Source organism: Salvelinus fontinalis, chromosome 1 (genome assembly GCF_029448725.1).
Source record: "Salvelinus fontinalis isolate EN_2023a chromosome 1, ASM2944872v1, whole genome shotgun sequence".
NCBI classification, from domain to species: domain Eukaryota; kingdom Metazoa; phylum Chordata; class Actinopteri; order Salmoniformes; family Salmonidae; genus Salvelinus; species Salvelinus fontinalis.
In genome coordinates, this window is record NC_074665.1 from 74,363,075 (window position 1) to 74,378,139 (window position 15,065).

The 15,065-nt window shown below is 44.3% G+C and overlaps 1 protein-coding gene across 7 annotated transcripts in view; it reads left to right on the forward strand.

Annotated features, from left to right (window-relative positions):
* LOC129861788 (trinucleotide repeat-containing gene 6B protein-like) overlaps positions 1-14,859 on the forward strand; it is a 60,390-nt gene extending 45,531 nt beyond the window's left edge. For 6 of the 7 annotated variants that reach the window (XM_055932941.1, XM_055932953.1, XM_055932964.1 and 3 more), the window contains 11 exons: positions 333-503; positions 3,063-3,191; positions 4,356-4,536; positions 4,871-5,032; positions 5,405-5,566; positions 5,779-5,922; positions 6,431-6,523; positions 7,257-7,466; positions 7,838-7,908; positions 8,140-8,279; positions 12,876-14,859. In XM_055932941.1, the coding sequence (XP_055788916.1) occupies positions 333-503; positions 3,063-3,191; positions 4,356-4,536; positions 4,871-5,032; positions 5,405-5,566; positions 5,779-5,922; positions 6,431-6,523; positions 7,257-7,466; positions 7,838-7,908; positions 8,140-8,279; positions 12,876-13,389 (1,977 nt within the window). In that variant the 3' untranslated portion in view covers positions 13,390-14,859. Of the gene's footprint in view, positions 1-332; positions 504-3,062; positions 3,192-4,355; positions 4,537-4,870; positions 5,033-5,404; positions 5,567-5,778; positions 5,923-6,430; positions 6,524-7,256; positions 7,467-7,837; positions 7,909-8,139; positions 8,280-9,165; positions 9,274-12,875 lie in introns of all 7 variants that reach the window. The other variant, XR_008760675.1, reaches the window with a different exon arrangement.
* The last annotated feature ends 206 nt before the right edge of the window (positions 14,860-15,065 follow it).

The following is a 15,065-nucleotide window of genomic DNA, read 5'->3' on the forward strand; positions in this document are numbered from 1 at the left end:
TCACAATACTTGCTGATCAATATCCCTGGTGCAAATCAGTCTACTATATGCCACAACATCTGCTCAGGAACAATAGATTTTTGGTCTTTTGGCTTCTTAGTCAGAACTTTATGTGCAACATGTTGTTTCCAGGGATGGGATTTATTTTGCCAGCTTGCTCTGGATCATTAACTAATGTGAGTGATTAGGTGAACTCACTCGGTGGAGGAAGAAAACCTCACCAAATCGATGAGTAGTGCACCACTGATTTTCTGTTTATTAGAGGGAATGTGCTAGACAGAAGGTGCTTTGTGTTTATGTTCCACGTTCCCATGGTAATGCCAATGTTCCAGGTGCCAGGTTCCATGCTGAAGCAGGTGGCACCTCCCAGTGCCGGCGTGGGTGGAATCGGGGGTGTGGGTGGGGTGGCGGGTGTAGGAGGGGGTGTGTTCCCCCCTCAGCTGTCCCCCCAGCACATCGCCATGCTGAGTGGCATCTACCCCCCCCATATTCAGTTCCAGCTGGTGAGTAGCTGTACTCCTATACAACTCTAGAATGAAAACCGTAGTGGCCAGAGAACATAGCCTTGAGGAACACCAAAACTAACCATAGATTTGTTCTAATTAAAGCGTTGTTAGCTGACACGTCAATGTTTTTATATACCTATATAGGCCTATGACAAGTCAGTAAAAGTACCAATTTGTTTTACAAATTAGAGACGTCACAGCTCTATCAGACATCTACATCTGTTCAGACCCCTTCTTCCTCTAGCCACTGTCAATGTTTCCTCTGGAGAGAGAAATAGCAGTGGGGGGATTGTTTTGGGGTCCCTCCCCAAATACATTTTATGTAGAAGGACTGAGAAGCTTAGCTGTGGAGACTTTTTTAAATGACATTCTACTCCAAAATAAAATTATGAACATATGAAAGCTGGTGGTTCCTTTTAACATGAGTCTTCAATATTCCCAGGTAAGAAGTTTTAGGTTGTAGTAATTATAGGACTATTTCGCTCTATACGATTTGTATTTCATATACCTTTGACTATTGGATGTTCTTATAGACACTTTAGTATTGCCAGTGTAACAGTATAGCTTCCGTCCCTCTCCTCGCTCCTACCTGGGCTCGAACCAGGAACACATAGACAACAGCCACCCTCGAAGCAGCGTTACCCATGCAGAGCAAGGGGAACAACTACTCCAAGTCTCAGAGCGAGTGACGTTTGAAACGCTATTAGTGCGCACCCCGCTAACTAGCTAGCCATTTCACATCGGTTACACCAGCCTAATCTCGGGAGTTGATAGGCTTGATGTCATAAACAGCGCAATGCTTGAAGCATTGCGAAGAGCTGCTGGCAAAACGCAGGAAAGTGCTGTTTGAATGAATGATTACGAGCCTGCTGGTGCCTACCATTGCTCAGTCAGACTGCTCTATCAGATCATAGACTTAATTATAACATAATAAAACACAGAAATACGAGCCGTAGGTCATTAATATGGTCGAATCTGGAAACTATCATCTCGAAAACAAAACGTTTATTCTTTCAGTGAAATACGGAACCGTTCCGTATTTTATCTAAAGGGTGGCATCCATAAGTCTAAATATTCCTGTTACATTGCACAAGCTTCAATGTTATGTCATACTTACGTAAAATTCTGGCAAATTAGTTTGCAACGAGCCAGGCGGCCCAAACTGTTGCATATACCCTGACTCTGCGTGCAATGAACGCAAGAGAAGTGACACAATTTCACCTGGTTAATATTGCCTGCTAACCTGGATTTCTTTTAGCTAAATATGCAGGTTTAATAATATATACTTTTGTGTATTGATTTTAAGAAAGGCGTTGATGTTTATGGTTATGTACACGTTGGCGCAACGACAGTCCTTTTCCGCGAATGCGCACTGCATCGATTATATACAACGCAGGACACGCTAGATAAACTAGTAATATCATCAACCATGTGTAGTTAACTAGTGATTTATGATTGATTGTTTTTTATAAGATAAGTTTAATGCTAGCTAGCAACTTACCTTGGCTTCTTACTGCATTCGCGTAACAGTCGGGGTCCTCGTGAAGTGCAATGTGAGGCAGGTGGTTAGAGCGTTGGACTAGTTAACCGTAAGGTTGCAAGATTGAATCCCCGAGCTGACACTGTAAAAATCTGTCGTTCTGCCCCTGAACAAGGCAGTTAACCCACTGTTCCTAGGCCGTCATTGAAAATAAGAATGTGTTCTTAACTGACTTGCCTAGTTAAATAAATGTTTTTGCCAAATCGGTGTCCAAAAATACCGATTTACGATTGTTATGAAAACTTGAAATCGGCCCTAATTAATCAGCCATTCCGATTAATCGGTCGACCTCTAGTCCATATTATCAGTTATGCAATAAGCATATTACCTGCCGCCCAATTGATTCAGAGTAGTGGCTGGCTATAAATAGGCTGACGCATGGGGTTGCCTATTGGGCTAATCATTAGCTAGATACCAAATGTCATCTTTTATCTAGTTAGCATCCTATTGATGTATTTTATGTCCCAAAAAACTTGGATGAACACAGTAAATATAATGGAGGCCTTCCTGTTAAGGAAACTCAGGGTAACATGCCTGTACTTCTCGCAGAGACCACTTCATGTCACTATTTTCTCCCCCTAACACTTTCTCTGGTTACCACTACTCTTGCTCAACAAAACATTTCACCTGTCATCACAATTAGTCACTCCCCAAAATTATTTTGAGGTAGTCAGAATGCATGTTTCCCTCCATATGGCACTCGTAACTTGAATGCGCCTCAAGGAATATTTCTCTCCCATAGAACACGACAACAAGCCGACTAGGTAAACAGATTAAGTATTATACTATGGGGTTGTCAGATCTTTCTCTTCATTGCTCATTTTGTTTGCAGAGGAAAAGTAAAGTGGACTGTTCTAATGTCTTAAATGTGAACTTCGGCAGAAATATTTGTTCATGTTCCATATTTTTGGGGGTGTGGCGCCAATGAGTTTGCCGTGGCGCCGCAGGAAACACTGCACTGTGTTGAGACTGCCTTCCTCTTGGGGTGTTGTAACAGGTCTCTCCCTCTCCCCCAGGCCTGCCAGCTCCTCCTCCAGCAGCAGCAGAACCCCCAGCAGCTCACCTCACCACAGCAGCTACAACAGCTCCTACAGAACCAGAGAAAGTTCCCCCAGAACCTACGCCAGCAGGCCGACCCACAACAGGTCAAACTGCTATTACTGTTACAGCTGCTACTAATACTACTGCACTGGAAACAACACAACCAATGTTCCCTCTAAGCAGCGAGCGTGGCCGTTCTTCTGTGATCTAATCAACATATCGGTCCCTTTTCAATGCAACAAACCAAAACACATCTAACTTTGCAAGATTGAGTCTGTGATTTTGTTGTAGGCAAAGCCAGAATGCAACGGAGTAGAATTCTATTGGCAGGGGTGGCCCATAAGCGGTCTTTCAATCAGCTGCGAGTGAAGGCACTTTTCAGATCAGTGAGTTATTATCCCAGTTATACATAAGTATAGGTCAGCAATGGGGAGTTGCTGCTTCCTACAAGAGCACAAAACATGTAGGCTACATTTCTTTGAAAAGCCAGTCTTAAGGTAAAAAGCTTGTCTTAATCAAAGGGGCAGTGTTGTATTTAGAGACAGGCATGAATAAGCCAATAGGCAGAGGGGTAGCCTACATTATCTAATTCTCTGTATGGTAATAATAATACATTTTATTTTATAAAGGGGTTTCTTGCATCATACAATGAAATTTTACAGTAACCTATTTGGTCCATGGTGTTACAGGCCAAGTAAAAAATCATGAATTAATGTTATGCCCTTCATAATGTAAAAGTCTCATGCAATGTAGGCCTGCATTGAACACCACATATAGGCCAGGTCATATAATTCAAAAGCCATTTCGATGTGAAATTGTTATGGGATTTGCTCCATTGGTTTTGTTGGTAGGCCTTCATTATGCTCAAATAGCTTATTGGCTACTGTCAAACTGTAAGGGTACAGCCTCAGTGTTCACTGTGAATGCGCACCGAAAGTTGCATGAAGTGCTCACACTGTTCAAGTTTCCGCTCGCAAGAACCTAAAATTTGCTCAGTGCCTCAAAAAATGTGAATGAACATTGAACAAAACCCTAGTTATTTCAACTGGAAACGACATAACCCTAGTTATTTCAACGGAGAATGAAACGTGCCCGCTATGAATCAGGTGAACCTCTGTACTTGAGAAAATACTATATGTTTTGAACACAAATGTTGAATTCTGATTTGTATGACTTTTCACATGAATAGTCATAGGCTGGTGTTGCACCCATGTTGCATGTCTGCTCACAGGGTTCCAATTCCACTCATCCCTCATCTCTCTCCTCAGCTGGCCAGGATCGTGGCTGTTCTCCAGCAGCAGAGGCAGCAGCAGGGTGTCGGAGGGGGCTCCAAACTATCACCCTCTGACCTGGGAGGAGGAGGCCCCAAACTGCCTATGGCCGACTCCCTGCCCCATCCAGGCATGGGTGGCTCTGTGGACCTGCACCAGAAAACACAGGGCTACTCTGGTGAGCGCTGGAAATAATGACATGAATGGACGTAAAGGATAGATAATCTTTTTTGAAAAATGCTTGATTTTCCTTTTTACCCAAGAGAACGTCCCACTCGTTTTGACACAACTGTGTTATACATCTTATTTTCAATACAAACCACTAACAATGTTAGTTTTATTTGTCGTATGTACAGGATACACATGGTACACACCGTCCAACCAAATGCTTACTGTCAGTGTAAACCGTCTTGAGGATTTTCATTGCATACTGACTGATTCTCTGCATGTAATTGAGTCATACAGGCCCCCTGCCATCAGCTCTAACCCCTACCTGTCCCCCTCCCTCTCAGGCTATGGTGGAGGAGTGAACCTGTCTGGTCTGGACATGGGTGGCTCGGTGATGGGAGGCCCAGGGGGGATGAAGGACATGGGGGGGCAGCAGTCCCGCTTCAAATGGATGATGGAGGGTCACTCTCCTGCCCCCTCCCCTCCTGAGAGCCTCAACAAAAACGGTGAGAGAGTCCTAACACTGTAGTGAGTTTACGGAATTAATTATAGTATGACATGGGGCAGCAGGTAGCCTAGTGGTTAAGAGCGTTGTGCCAGTAACCGAAAGTTCGCTGGTTTGAATCCCCAAGCCAAAAAATATGCTGATGTGCCCTTGAGCAGGGCACTTAGCTCCAATTGCTCATGTAAGTTGTTCTGGATAAGAGCATCATCTAAATGTCTAAAATGTAAATGCCAACATGTATATGTTGATTGTTGACCCATCTTCTGCTTTTTCATCTGGCTATATTTGTCTTTCTTCATCTCTCTCTCTCTCCTCTGTATCGCTCTCTTATTGTCTTCTCTTCTCCCTCTTTCAATCCCCCTCTTCCTCTCAGGTCCTATGTCCACCCCTATGAGAAGGGTGGGCTCTCCATACTCCCAGTATGACATGATGGGAGGGGAGGGGCTAGGCATGCCCCTCCAGAGGGACAACTGGCATCGTACTCCTGGGAACAAGATGGGCTCCAAGCCCCAGGGCACGTCCAGCTGGCCTCCTGGTGCGTGGCCATTCTAAATACCAACTGAATCTGCAGGATTTTGATCTATCCAACCACTAACACACCTGATTTGACCAAATCCACTGAATCAGTTAGTTGGGCTGTAACAAAAGCCTGCAACACCCTGTAGCTCTCTGGGACCAGGGTTAAGTCGATGAGGTGGCTTCATCTGTTTGTTTTCAAAATAAAAATCTATAATTTCTGTTTGCCAGAGTTCCAGCCCGGCGTGCCCTGGAAGGGGATCCAGAGCATCGACCCTGAGTCTGACCCCTACATGACCCCAGGGAGCATGATGGGAATCCCTGGGCCGTCCAGCCTCAACGACACCGAGCACCAGTTGCTAAGAGACAACACAGGTACCTACCGAGACTCAAGCAGAGTTGCAACTATCTATGACTAAGTCCACTTTCTGAGCACCTGTTGATAAGAGACCAGCTGACCTGACATATTACGTAACAATAACACATTACATAAGTATGCTGTCATCAGCCCTCGTCCTCACAAAGTCAAAGAAACTAGTATACCACTGAAATCATATCCATCAATGCATGCACCAGTTAAACATCAAGTTGTTTTAATAATATACTCTATTTTACTATATCCGGGATGGACAACTGGTGGTCCGTGGACCAATTTCAGATAAAAAAAATTTGGGGGAACTTACAAATTTGCTTTAAAACTGCTAAATTGTCTCTATGCCCTGTGGAAAAATTTGCCGAATTGCATGACATAAAATATAAAAGATTTGAAGTTAATCTTCGCTGTCACGAAGGAGGCCGCTAAAATGTTTTGCTCACAAGGTGGGGGGTATGGATGTGGGTACGCATACCCCCATGAGTTAAGCTTGTTGTGTTTGTGTTCCAGAAGCCAACCCCTCCCTGAACACCTTGCTGCCTTCACCTGGTGCCTGGCCCTACAGTGCCTCAGACAGCCCCCTCAACAACGCACACAACTCGGGTAACAGACTGAAAACGTAACACTATTAATGTGCTATGTATGCTTTATGGATGTGCTATGAAGTCCAAAGGTGCCTTTCACCAAAACAGCTATCACGTTCACTTAGCGTGCGTCTGTAAATTCACTCTGCCTATCTACTCTGATTTCAGAGCACTCTCTTCTGAGTATGCCAGAGTGCAGAATAACTAATGGATTTACAAACACTCAACACCCGTTGAATGTGTCAGTAAACGTCGACAAAAACTCGTAATTAAATTGTTGCCAGCAGCACAGTTAGTCACCGACTCTCTGGATAACATGAAAACAGCCTTAACAGCTCTGCTAGGGTGAGTAAAAAGGGTCAGAGTGATCTGTTCTCTCGTTTTTCTCTGGAAGTAGCTAGCAAGTAAGCCAGTTAGCTTGGCTGCTTGACTGCCGTTGTGAGGTCAGAACGCTTGGATCAACCCTACTTCTCACCCAGACCGTCCAGTGTGTGCGCTCTGAATGCTCCGAGAGCGAAACACTCTGAATTTACGAACGCCCAGAGCACATTCTGGCACTCCAGTTCGAATTTACAAACACACCCTAAACATTTTGCTGGGGTTCAAAATATACACTATGCTTTTCCTTTTATTTACTCTCAAATGTTGTCGTTCAGGGTGTCAAGTATCAACTGTCTGAGTTTAGTCTGGCTGTGTTCATCCTGCTGTTAGTCAGACCCAGGTCTGAGTAGTTCATTTCCTGTTGCCCATAGCAAAGTACACAGAGTACAAGACCAGCTGGCCCCCTGAGCCCATTGGACACAACAAGATGTGGAAGACCAATCGCAACCAACAGTCCCAGCAGCTGTCACGACCACCCCCGGGACTCACCAATCAGAAGCAGGCCTCGCCGTCCCGTGGCCCGTGGCAGGCCCGTGGCTGGGGCAGCTCGAGCGGGAGCCAGGAAACCAGATATGGCCCTGGTAAAGTCATAACAGGGTGTTTGAGTCTTTCCACCCTGGTCTGTCCTGCCTGCTGCCTGGTGAAGTATTAAATGTACCCAGATGTCCGTTGCCTTGATCTGCTTCCACATACCTAATGGCACCCTATTCCCTATTGGCCCTGGTCAATAGTAGCGCACTATAAAGGGAATAGGGTGCCATTTGGGACAGAACCCCAGAGAAATTGCATAGCTAGGTGGTTAGGCCTCAAAGCCCATTTATATTTTATTCACCAAGCTTGAAGTACAGGGCTTATTTCTCATTCATTGGTCCAGAACTGGCTGCCGCAGGTACAGAGGTAGGGGTTGACTACTATGTGGAACTGATCCCCGTGTGTGGTTTGGTGCTAATAGGCTCTGCTTGGAGTGATGGGGGGACCTCCAGAGGAAGCTGCTGGCTGGTGCTCTGCAATCTCACTCCACAGGTACACACACACACACACACACACACACACACACACACACACACACACACACACACACACACACACACACACACACACACATCATCCCTCATAAAGACTACACACACACACCATTCCTCAGGACAACACACACGCATGTGCACACATACAGCATCACTTCTCTTGCACATATCACCTCTACCGCACAAGTCATCCCTAACCCCAGTCCCTCCATGTTGTCCCATCCTGCAGATCGACGGCTCCACCCTCCGTACCATCTGTATGCAGCATGGCCCCCTGCTGACCTTTCACCTCGGCCTGACCCAGGGCAGCGCTCTGATTCGCTACAGCACCCCACAGGAAGCTGCGAAGGCCCAGAGCGCACTACACATGTAAGCCCCTCTTAGCCTGTCAATCATGGTGTAGTTCTGTAGATGAACAGGCAGCAGCTCCACTGTGTTTTATTGCCGGCTTTACAGATGATTACAGACTCCTTTTCAGACAGATACTTTTTCCACTTAACTGAAAAGTAGCCTAGTTAATTTTTCTAGTTAGAAACAAGTCTGCTGAGCCCTCTCCCGCTAGAATGAACGTCATGCATCTTCTACCCATATTTTGATAGGCAGTGTGCCTGTCGGTCACAAATTGAGCGACGACAGACAAACACTGCTGGTTTGACAGTGCTGTCTGTCCCGCCTCTCGGTACCTGGGTTTGTGTTGTGATTGCAGTCGATTTTCTACACAGAGGGAGAGAGGATGAATTTGCACATCCCGTATAGTCGAAATCCACTTATTGTTTTCTGGCACAGTCATTTATTTTCTTTAGCATGCAGGGTCCAACATTAACGATGGCCCTTCGGTGCCAGTAAAAACCCTTTGGGCCAGTGGATCTCGTCAGTGGCCAGTAACTTTTTAGATCATTTTTGCATTCGTGTAAAATATTTACCTGCTCTTTCACAGTCTACCACTGAAGACTACACTCGTAAATGTCATGCTATTTGTAATTGATCAATATGATCAAGCACCACCACACTTCCGTTAGTCACAACTGTCCAGAGCTAAAAGAAACACCCATCAATCTACTCAGAGTTTATTTATTTTAGGGAAAGTGATTTACAAAAGTTAACCTTGAGTAGTGAACATACTAGCAATATGCTGGCTACTGTTGATAGTCTGCAAAAAGAATGCTACAAATAAACAGCTAGCCTACTGTCACCATGTCTATCTCTTTTGGAATGTTGGTCTTAAAGGGCTTTCGTTTTTACTCTGTTTATTTAGAACCTAACGGACAACTAGGAAAAGTGCAATGCAAACCAAGTTTATTCACCCAATGGGTCAGACAGCTGAAATGTTCCCACCAGCACAAGTATTTATACCCCACTTTAGGTGAGATCTCCTTTTCTCAAAACATTACATCTTTGTTGCTAGGCAGGCTAAGTGATGTGTGTAATAAACTGTTCCTTCTCCTTTCATCTGACCTGACCTCGGCTCACATTCCTCACTAATCCATAGCTATCCAACCTTATCAGTGACCGCAACCATGTGATTGCCTTTTCCCTTACTTTGTAACTCTCAAAGCCCATGGCTCATATCCACCCTTAATTGACCCCACCATATACATTACTCATACAGATAACCATTAACTTCTGGTGTAGCAAGTATTTCAAACTACAACCTAACATCCCATTTTCTAATCTTCTCTAAGTGACATACTTTAGAAACAAAAATACATGAATACATTGTAGTCCTGAAGAATATAGTAATGACTTGCTTAATTATATTACACAGCTTTAATACACATCATCATAACCAAATGTAGCCGATTAATATAAAGTATTCCAACCTATAGGCTAGCGTTTCCCCAAACTCTGCCCTCTGCACCCCAAGGGGTGTGCACATTTTGGTTTGTGACCTAGCACTACACAGCTATTTTTATTGGTCAAACTTGATGATTATTTGAATCAGCTGTGTAGTGCGAGGGCAAACACCAAAACTTGGGGTCCCGAGGACCGAGTTTTGGAAGCGCTGCTATAGGCCCTGCATGACCCCAATGCAGTTAAGAACTACACCATATAGAAATTCTGTTCGGGCCATTCGATTTTTGGCTGACTGGCCCTGCCACGGATTGGTGGTGCCTAGGCTATTTACTGTGCTTTGATTGACAAACAGCGAGCTTGACTAGTTTATAAAAGGTGTCGAATTGACTGAATAAAGTCTTTCATACAGTGCATTCGGAAAGTATTAAGACACCTTCATTTACCCTTATGATAAAATTGATTAAATCGTTTTTTCTCCTCAATCTATACACAATACCCCATAATGATGAAACAAAGATTTGTTGGAATTTTTGCAAATGTATATAAAATGAAAACACATTTACAAAAGTTTTCAGACCCTTTACTTAGTACTTTGTTGAAGCACCTTTGCCAGCTATTACAGCCTTGAGTCTACTTGGGTATGATGCAATAAGCTTGGCACGCCTGTATTTGGGGACTTTCGCCCATTCTCTGCAGATCCTAATGCTCTGTCAGGTTGGATGGGAAGGTTCGCTGCACAGCTTTTTTCAGGTCAATTCCTTCGACCTGATGGCTTGGTTTTTGCTCTGACATGCACTGTCAACTGTGGGGTCTTATGTAGACAGGTGGGCCTTTCCAAATCATGTCTAATCAATTGAATTTACCACAGGTGGACTCCAAGTTGAAGAAACATCTCAACAATGATCAATGGAAACAGGATGCACTTGAGCTCAATTTCAATTCTCATAGCAAAGTGTCAGAGTACTTATGTAAATAAGGTATTTCTAAAAACCTGTTTTCGCTTTGTCATTATGGGGGTGTTGTGTGTAGATTGAAGAGGGAAATTTCGATTTAATCCATTTTAGAGTAAGGCTAACGTTACAAAATGTGGAAAAAGTCAAGGGGTCTGAATACTTTCCGATTGCACGGTATACGTCCATGGTATCTCATTCGGACAAGTAAACTAAAGAGCTCGTTTGTCAGGACTTGCCAGACACCTACCCGCCCGCACAGCATCACTACTCTGGACGGTTCTGACTTAGAATATGTGGACAACTACAAATACCTAGGTGTCTGGTTAGACTGTTAACTCTCCTTCCAGACTCACATCAAACATCTCCAATCCAAAGTTAAATCTAGAATTGGCTTCCTATTCCGCAACAAAGCATCCTTCACTCATGCTGCCAAACATACCCTCGTAAATCTGACCATCCTACCGATCCTCGACTTCGGCGATGTCATTTACAAAATAAGCCTCCAACACCCTACTTAACAAAATTGGATGCAGTCTATCACAGTGCCATCCGTTTTGTCACCAAAGCCCCATATACTACCCACCACTGCGACCTGTACGCTCTCTTTGGCTGGCCCTCGCTTCATACTCGTCGTCAAACCCACTGGTTCCAGGTCATCTACAAGACCCTGCTAGGTAAAGTCCCGCCTTATCTCAGCTCGCTGGTCACCATAGCAACGCCACCCGTAGCACGCGCTCCAGCAGGTGTATTTCACTGGTCACCCCCAGGGCCAATTCCTCCTTTGGCCCCCTCCTTCCAGTTCTCTGCTGCCAATGACTGAACGAACTACAAAAATCTCTGAAACTGGAAAGACTTATTTCCCTTACCAGCTGTCAGAGCAGCTCACAGATCACTGCACCTGTACATAGCCCAAACAATTACCTCATCCCCTACTGTATTTATTTATTTATTTTTGCTCCCTTGCACCCCAGTATTTCTACTTTGCACATTCACCTACTGAAAATCTACAATTCCAGTGTATTTACTTTGCCACCGTGGCCTTTTTATTGCCTTTACCTCCCTTATCTCATTTGCTCACATTGTATATAGACTTGTTTTTGTACTGTATTATTGACTGTGTTTGTTTTACTTAATGTGTAACTCTGTATGTGTCAAACTGCTTTGCTTTATCTTGGCCAGGTCGCAGTTGTAAATGAGAACTTGTTCTCAACTAGCCTACCTGGTTAAACAAAGATAAAATAAAAATAAAAAAGTGATGTTAAAGTGAGTGACTTGTCAGTAGGTAAGCGCATCGTTAAGAGAGCTGTTCATTTGGCTCCCATAATTTGCATACCGGCAGTTTTTTGTTGTGATTATCCGCAAATATATTATTAAAACATTCAATGAGGATGGTGAATCCTCCTCCCTGCAGGAACCATTGGTTGACTAGAAGGAGCCTCACTGGTCCAAAATATGATAAGAGAACTGCTTTAATTGTTTTAAAAGCTAATGATACTTAGATGGTATTTTCAAAGATATTAGCATAGCATGTCGCAACCGGCCGTGACCGGGACACCCATGGGATGGTGCACAATTGGCCCAGCATCGTCCGGGTCAGGGGAGAGTTTGGCCGGCAGTGATGTCCTTAAAAAGGGGTGAAAGTTTAAGTTCAAGAAAATTACAAAAAATGCCTCTTAAATGGAAGCTTGAAGCCTGTGGAAGTCAGCATAATTACAGGATTATTTTAAAGACCGAGTGCAGTCAAAATGTACTTTCCCTGTGTTTTATATCATATTGTACAACAGCTGATGAATCGAAACCTCTAAAAGTATGAAAACAAATGTGACCAGCATTATGTCCTGATAGTTGCTGGTTGTAAACGCAATTTAGCATTAGAATGTACCAGAGGCCACTAAAATAGTTTTTTTTTGCCGAACAAGCTCTATCTCAACCCACCCCCCACCGGAGCCTGGCCGGCTACTTATTCGATTTGGCTGGCTACTCCATGTGCTGGTGGAAAGAACACTGGTTCAATAGACCAACCATAGACTGAAAATCAATGACATTCCATGCAGACTGTCTGGTGAGCTAGGAATAAAGTAATTTCATAGTAAATGGGAAAAACCTGCATGGACTTAATGAGGGGGTTACTATAATAGAATGTTACGACTAATAGATAACAGCCAGTGAACACAAAACAACATTAAATCACTCCTTACACTCTCCTCTCTCTTTCCAGGTGTGTCCTGGGCAATACCACCATCTTGGCCAAGTTTGTGAGCGAGGAAGAGGTTGCTCGCTATTTTGCACATTCCCAGGCGGGAGGAGGGGCCAGCGGAAGCCAGGGGGGGCCCACAGGGACAGGTGCAGTGGGGGCCAATAGCAGCGGAGGGAGTGGAGAGAGGGAACGAGACAGAACCAGAGGAGGAGGAGATTGCTCTGTCCCTGGAGGAGGAGGCAGCTCGGGGCCCGTCAGCTCTGGCTGGCAGAGTTTGGACAGTACAGGAGGCTGCCTGGATACTACCCCTGCCCAGGGGCCTGGCCTGAGCATGTTTGCCCAGTGGAGCAACAATGGTGCTGGGGTGGCTGGGGGTGGTGAGCCCAGCAGACAGGGTTTGTGGGGAGGGATGGGGGGTGGAGGGTACCCCAGCAGTAGTATGTGGGGGTCCCCTGCCATAGAGGATCCACACCAGATGGGGAGTCCTGCTGCTCTGCTGCCTGGAGACCTGTTAGGAGGGGCTGATTCCATCTGAATGACCACACCTAATACATGAACCTACACGCGAATACAGTATAAATGTATTTATACTGTGTGTACACACCGAATAAACATGCACTTACACATGTTCTCACACACATATACATAAACACACACAGATGAAATGACACTAGTCACAAACACGCAGATCCTCTGACGTTAACTCTCACACATTGTGTCATTAATAGACCGTGACATGCCAACACTACTCAACATACATACATATTTTTCCCTTAAATGAAGACTTCAACAGCAAGACTTGAACAGACCAAGGTGGAATCCGTTAGACTCACTCATCTGGATGACGACTCTTCACCCATTAACCAGAACTCACTGAGATCCTATCATTCAGGCCTGTAGAGAAACCAACAACGTGACAACACATGGAGCTCTTCCTATGTGATGTGTAACACCTTATTACAACACCCCTCTACTATACAAACCTACAGGATCTTGTTTCCACAGTACCTACCTACCTGGCCCAACCCTTTCTGACTCTCTTTCTCACCAGTTACACACTGCTATGTCACTGCTATGATGTCTAATGTATCTTGTTGTATGTTGGTTAAATTGTGGAAAAATCCAAGATGTCCTTTATCTCTTTAGTTTTTACTTCAAAATGCTGACCTCGTTACGTTTTCTTACTCAATCAAGTCGGTTCTTATAATGCCATGCTGATGATGACTGATCACTTGTTACAAGCTGTACATGGTGCCCTCCTGCCTGCCTGTGGAACTGTGCATGAGACGAGTGACGGGATAGGAGGCGTCTATGGGTGCGTTTCACAGCTAAGACGAGGTGACGCAACAACCAATGTTTGCCTGCCACGTCATCGACTGACAAATTGTTATAACATGAAGTGGTTAGCTGATACTCAAAATACCTATCCAGGCGTAGTAAGAACTGTCAGGCATAGGAACGCGCCCTGTGTGTGTCGTTGCCCTGGTGAATTCCTTTTGGCGATGAGAACATGATTAACAAGCACGTGATGGTGTGTGGGCTGGTGATGTGTGATAGAGAAAGTGTGTGTGTGTGTCTGAAATGCTTATCCCTTTCAGGGAGGCAATTGTTTGTGTGACCGCTTACATCAGGTGTTCTGTGTGTGTGTGTGTGTGGCTGGAAGTTCAACAACATAGGCACTAATGCATATTTCTCTTAAGTTGTGGTTTTAGCAGCATTTTTTTTTTGGTCTGAATTGCAATAATCATTTTTTTTTTTTTTTTTAAGAAGCAACCAACTGAAGGCATCCATGTTAAGATGCCAAAACCTACCAAACCAAGCAGAGCTGGAGCAGTGTTTTGCAAACACTTTAAAGTTACTAATTGTAAAATGTTTTGTGTATCAATTTAAATTAAGGTGGGCTTTATCACTCCTGTTCAGGTTATTTTAGTTTCTTTTTGGATTTTACAAAGGAGGACATTTTAATTTAAGCAAACAAGAACAAGACAATAAAGGTTGTATTAAAGTCTGGTTGTCATTGGTTTGTACCACACCACTACTTCAGTGACCTGTTGTCCTTGACTGAACATCAAGTAAACCTTTACCGTGGCTTCTCTGTAAACTTTTACCATGAGCAGTCTATTGGCTTGCCTAGTTAAATAAAGAATTAAATGAGAACACCATGCACAGACGAACTAGAACGCTTTCAGTAGAATGAGCAGCCTTGGACCG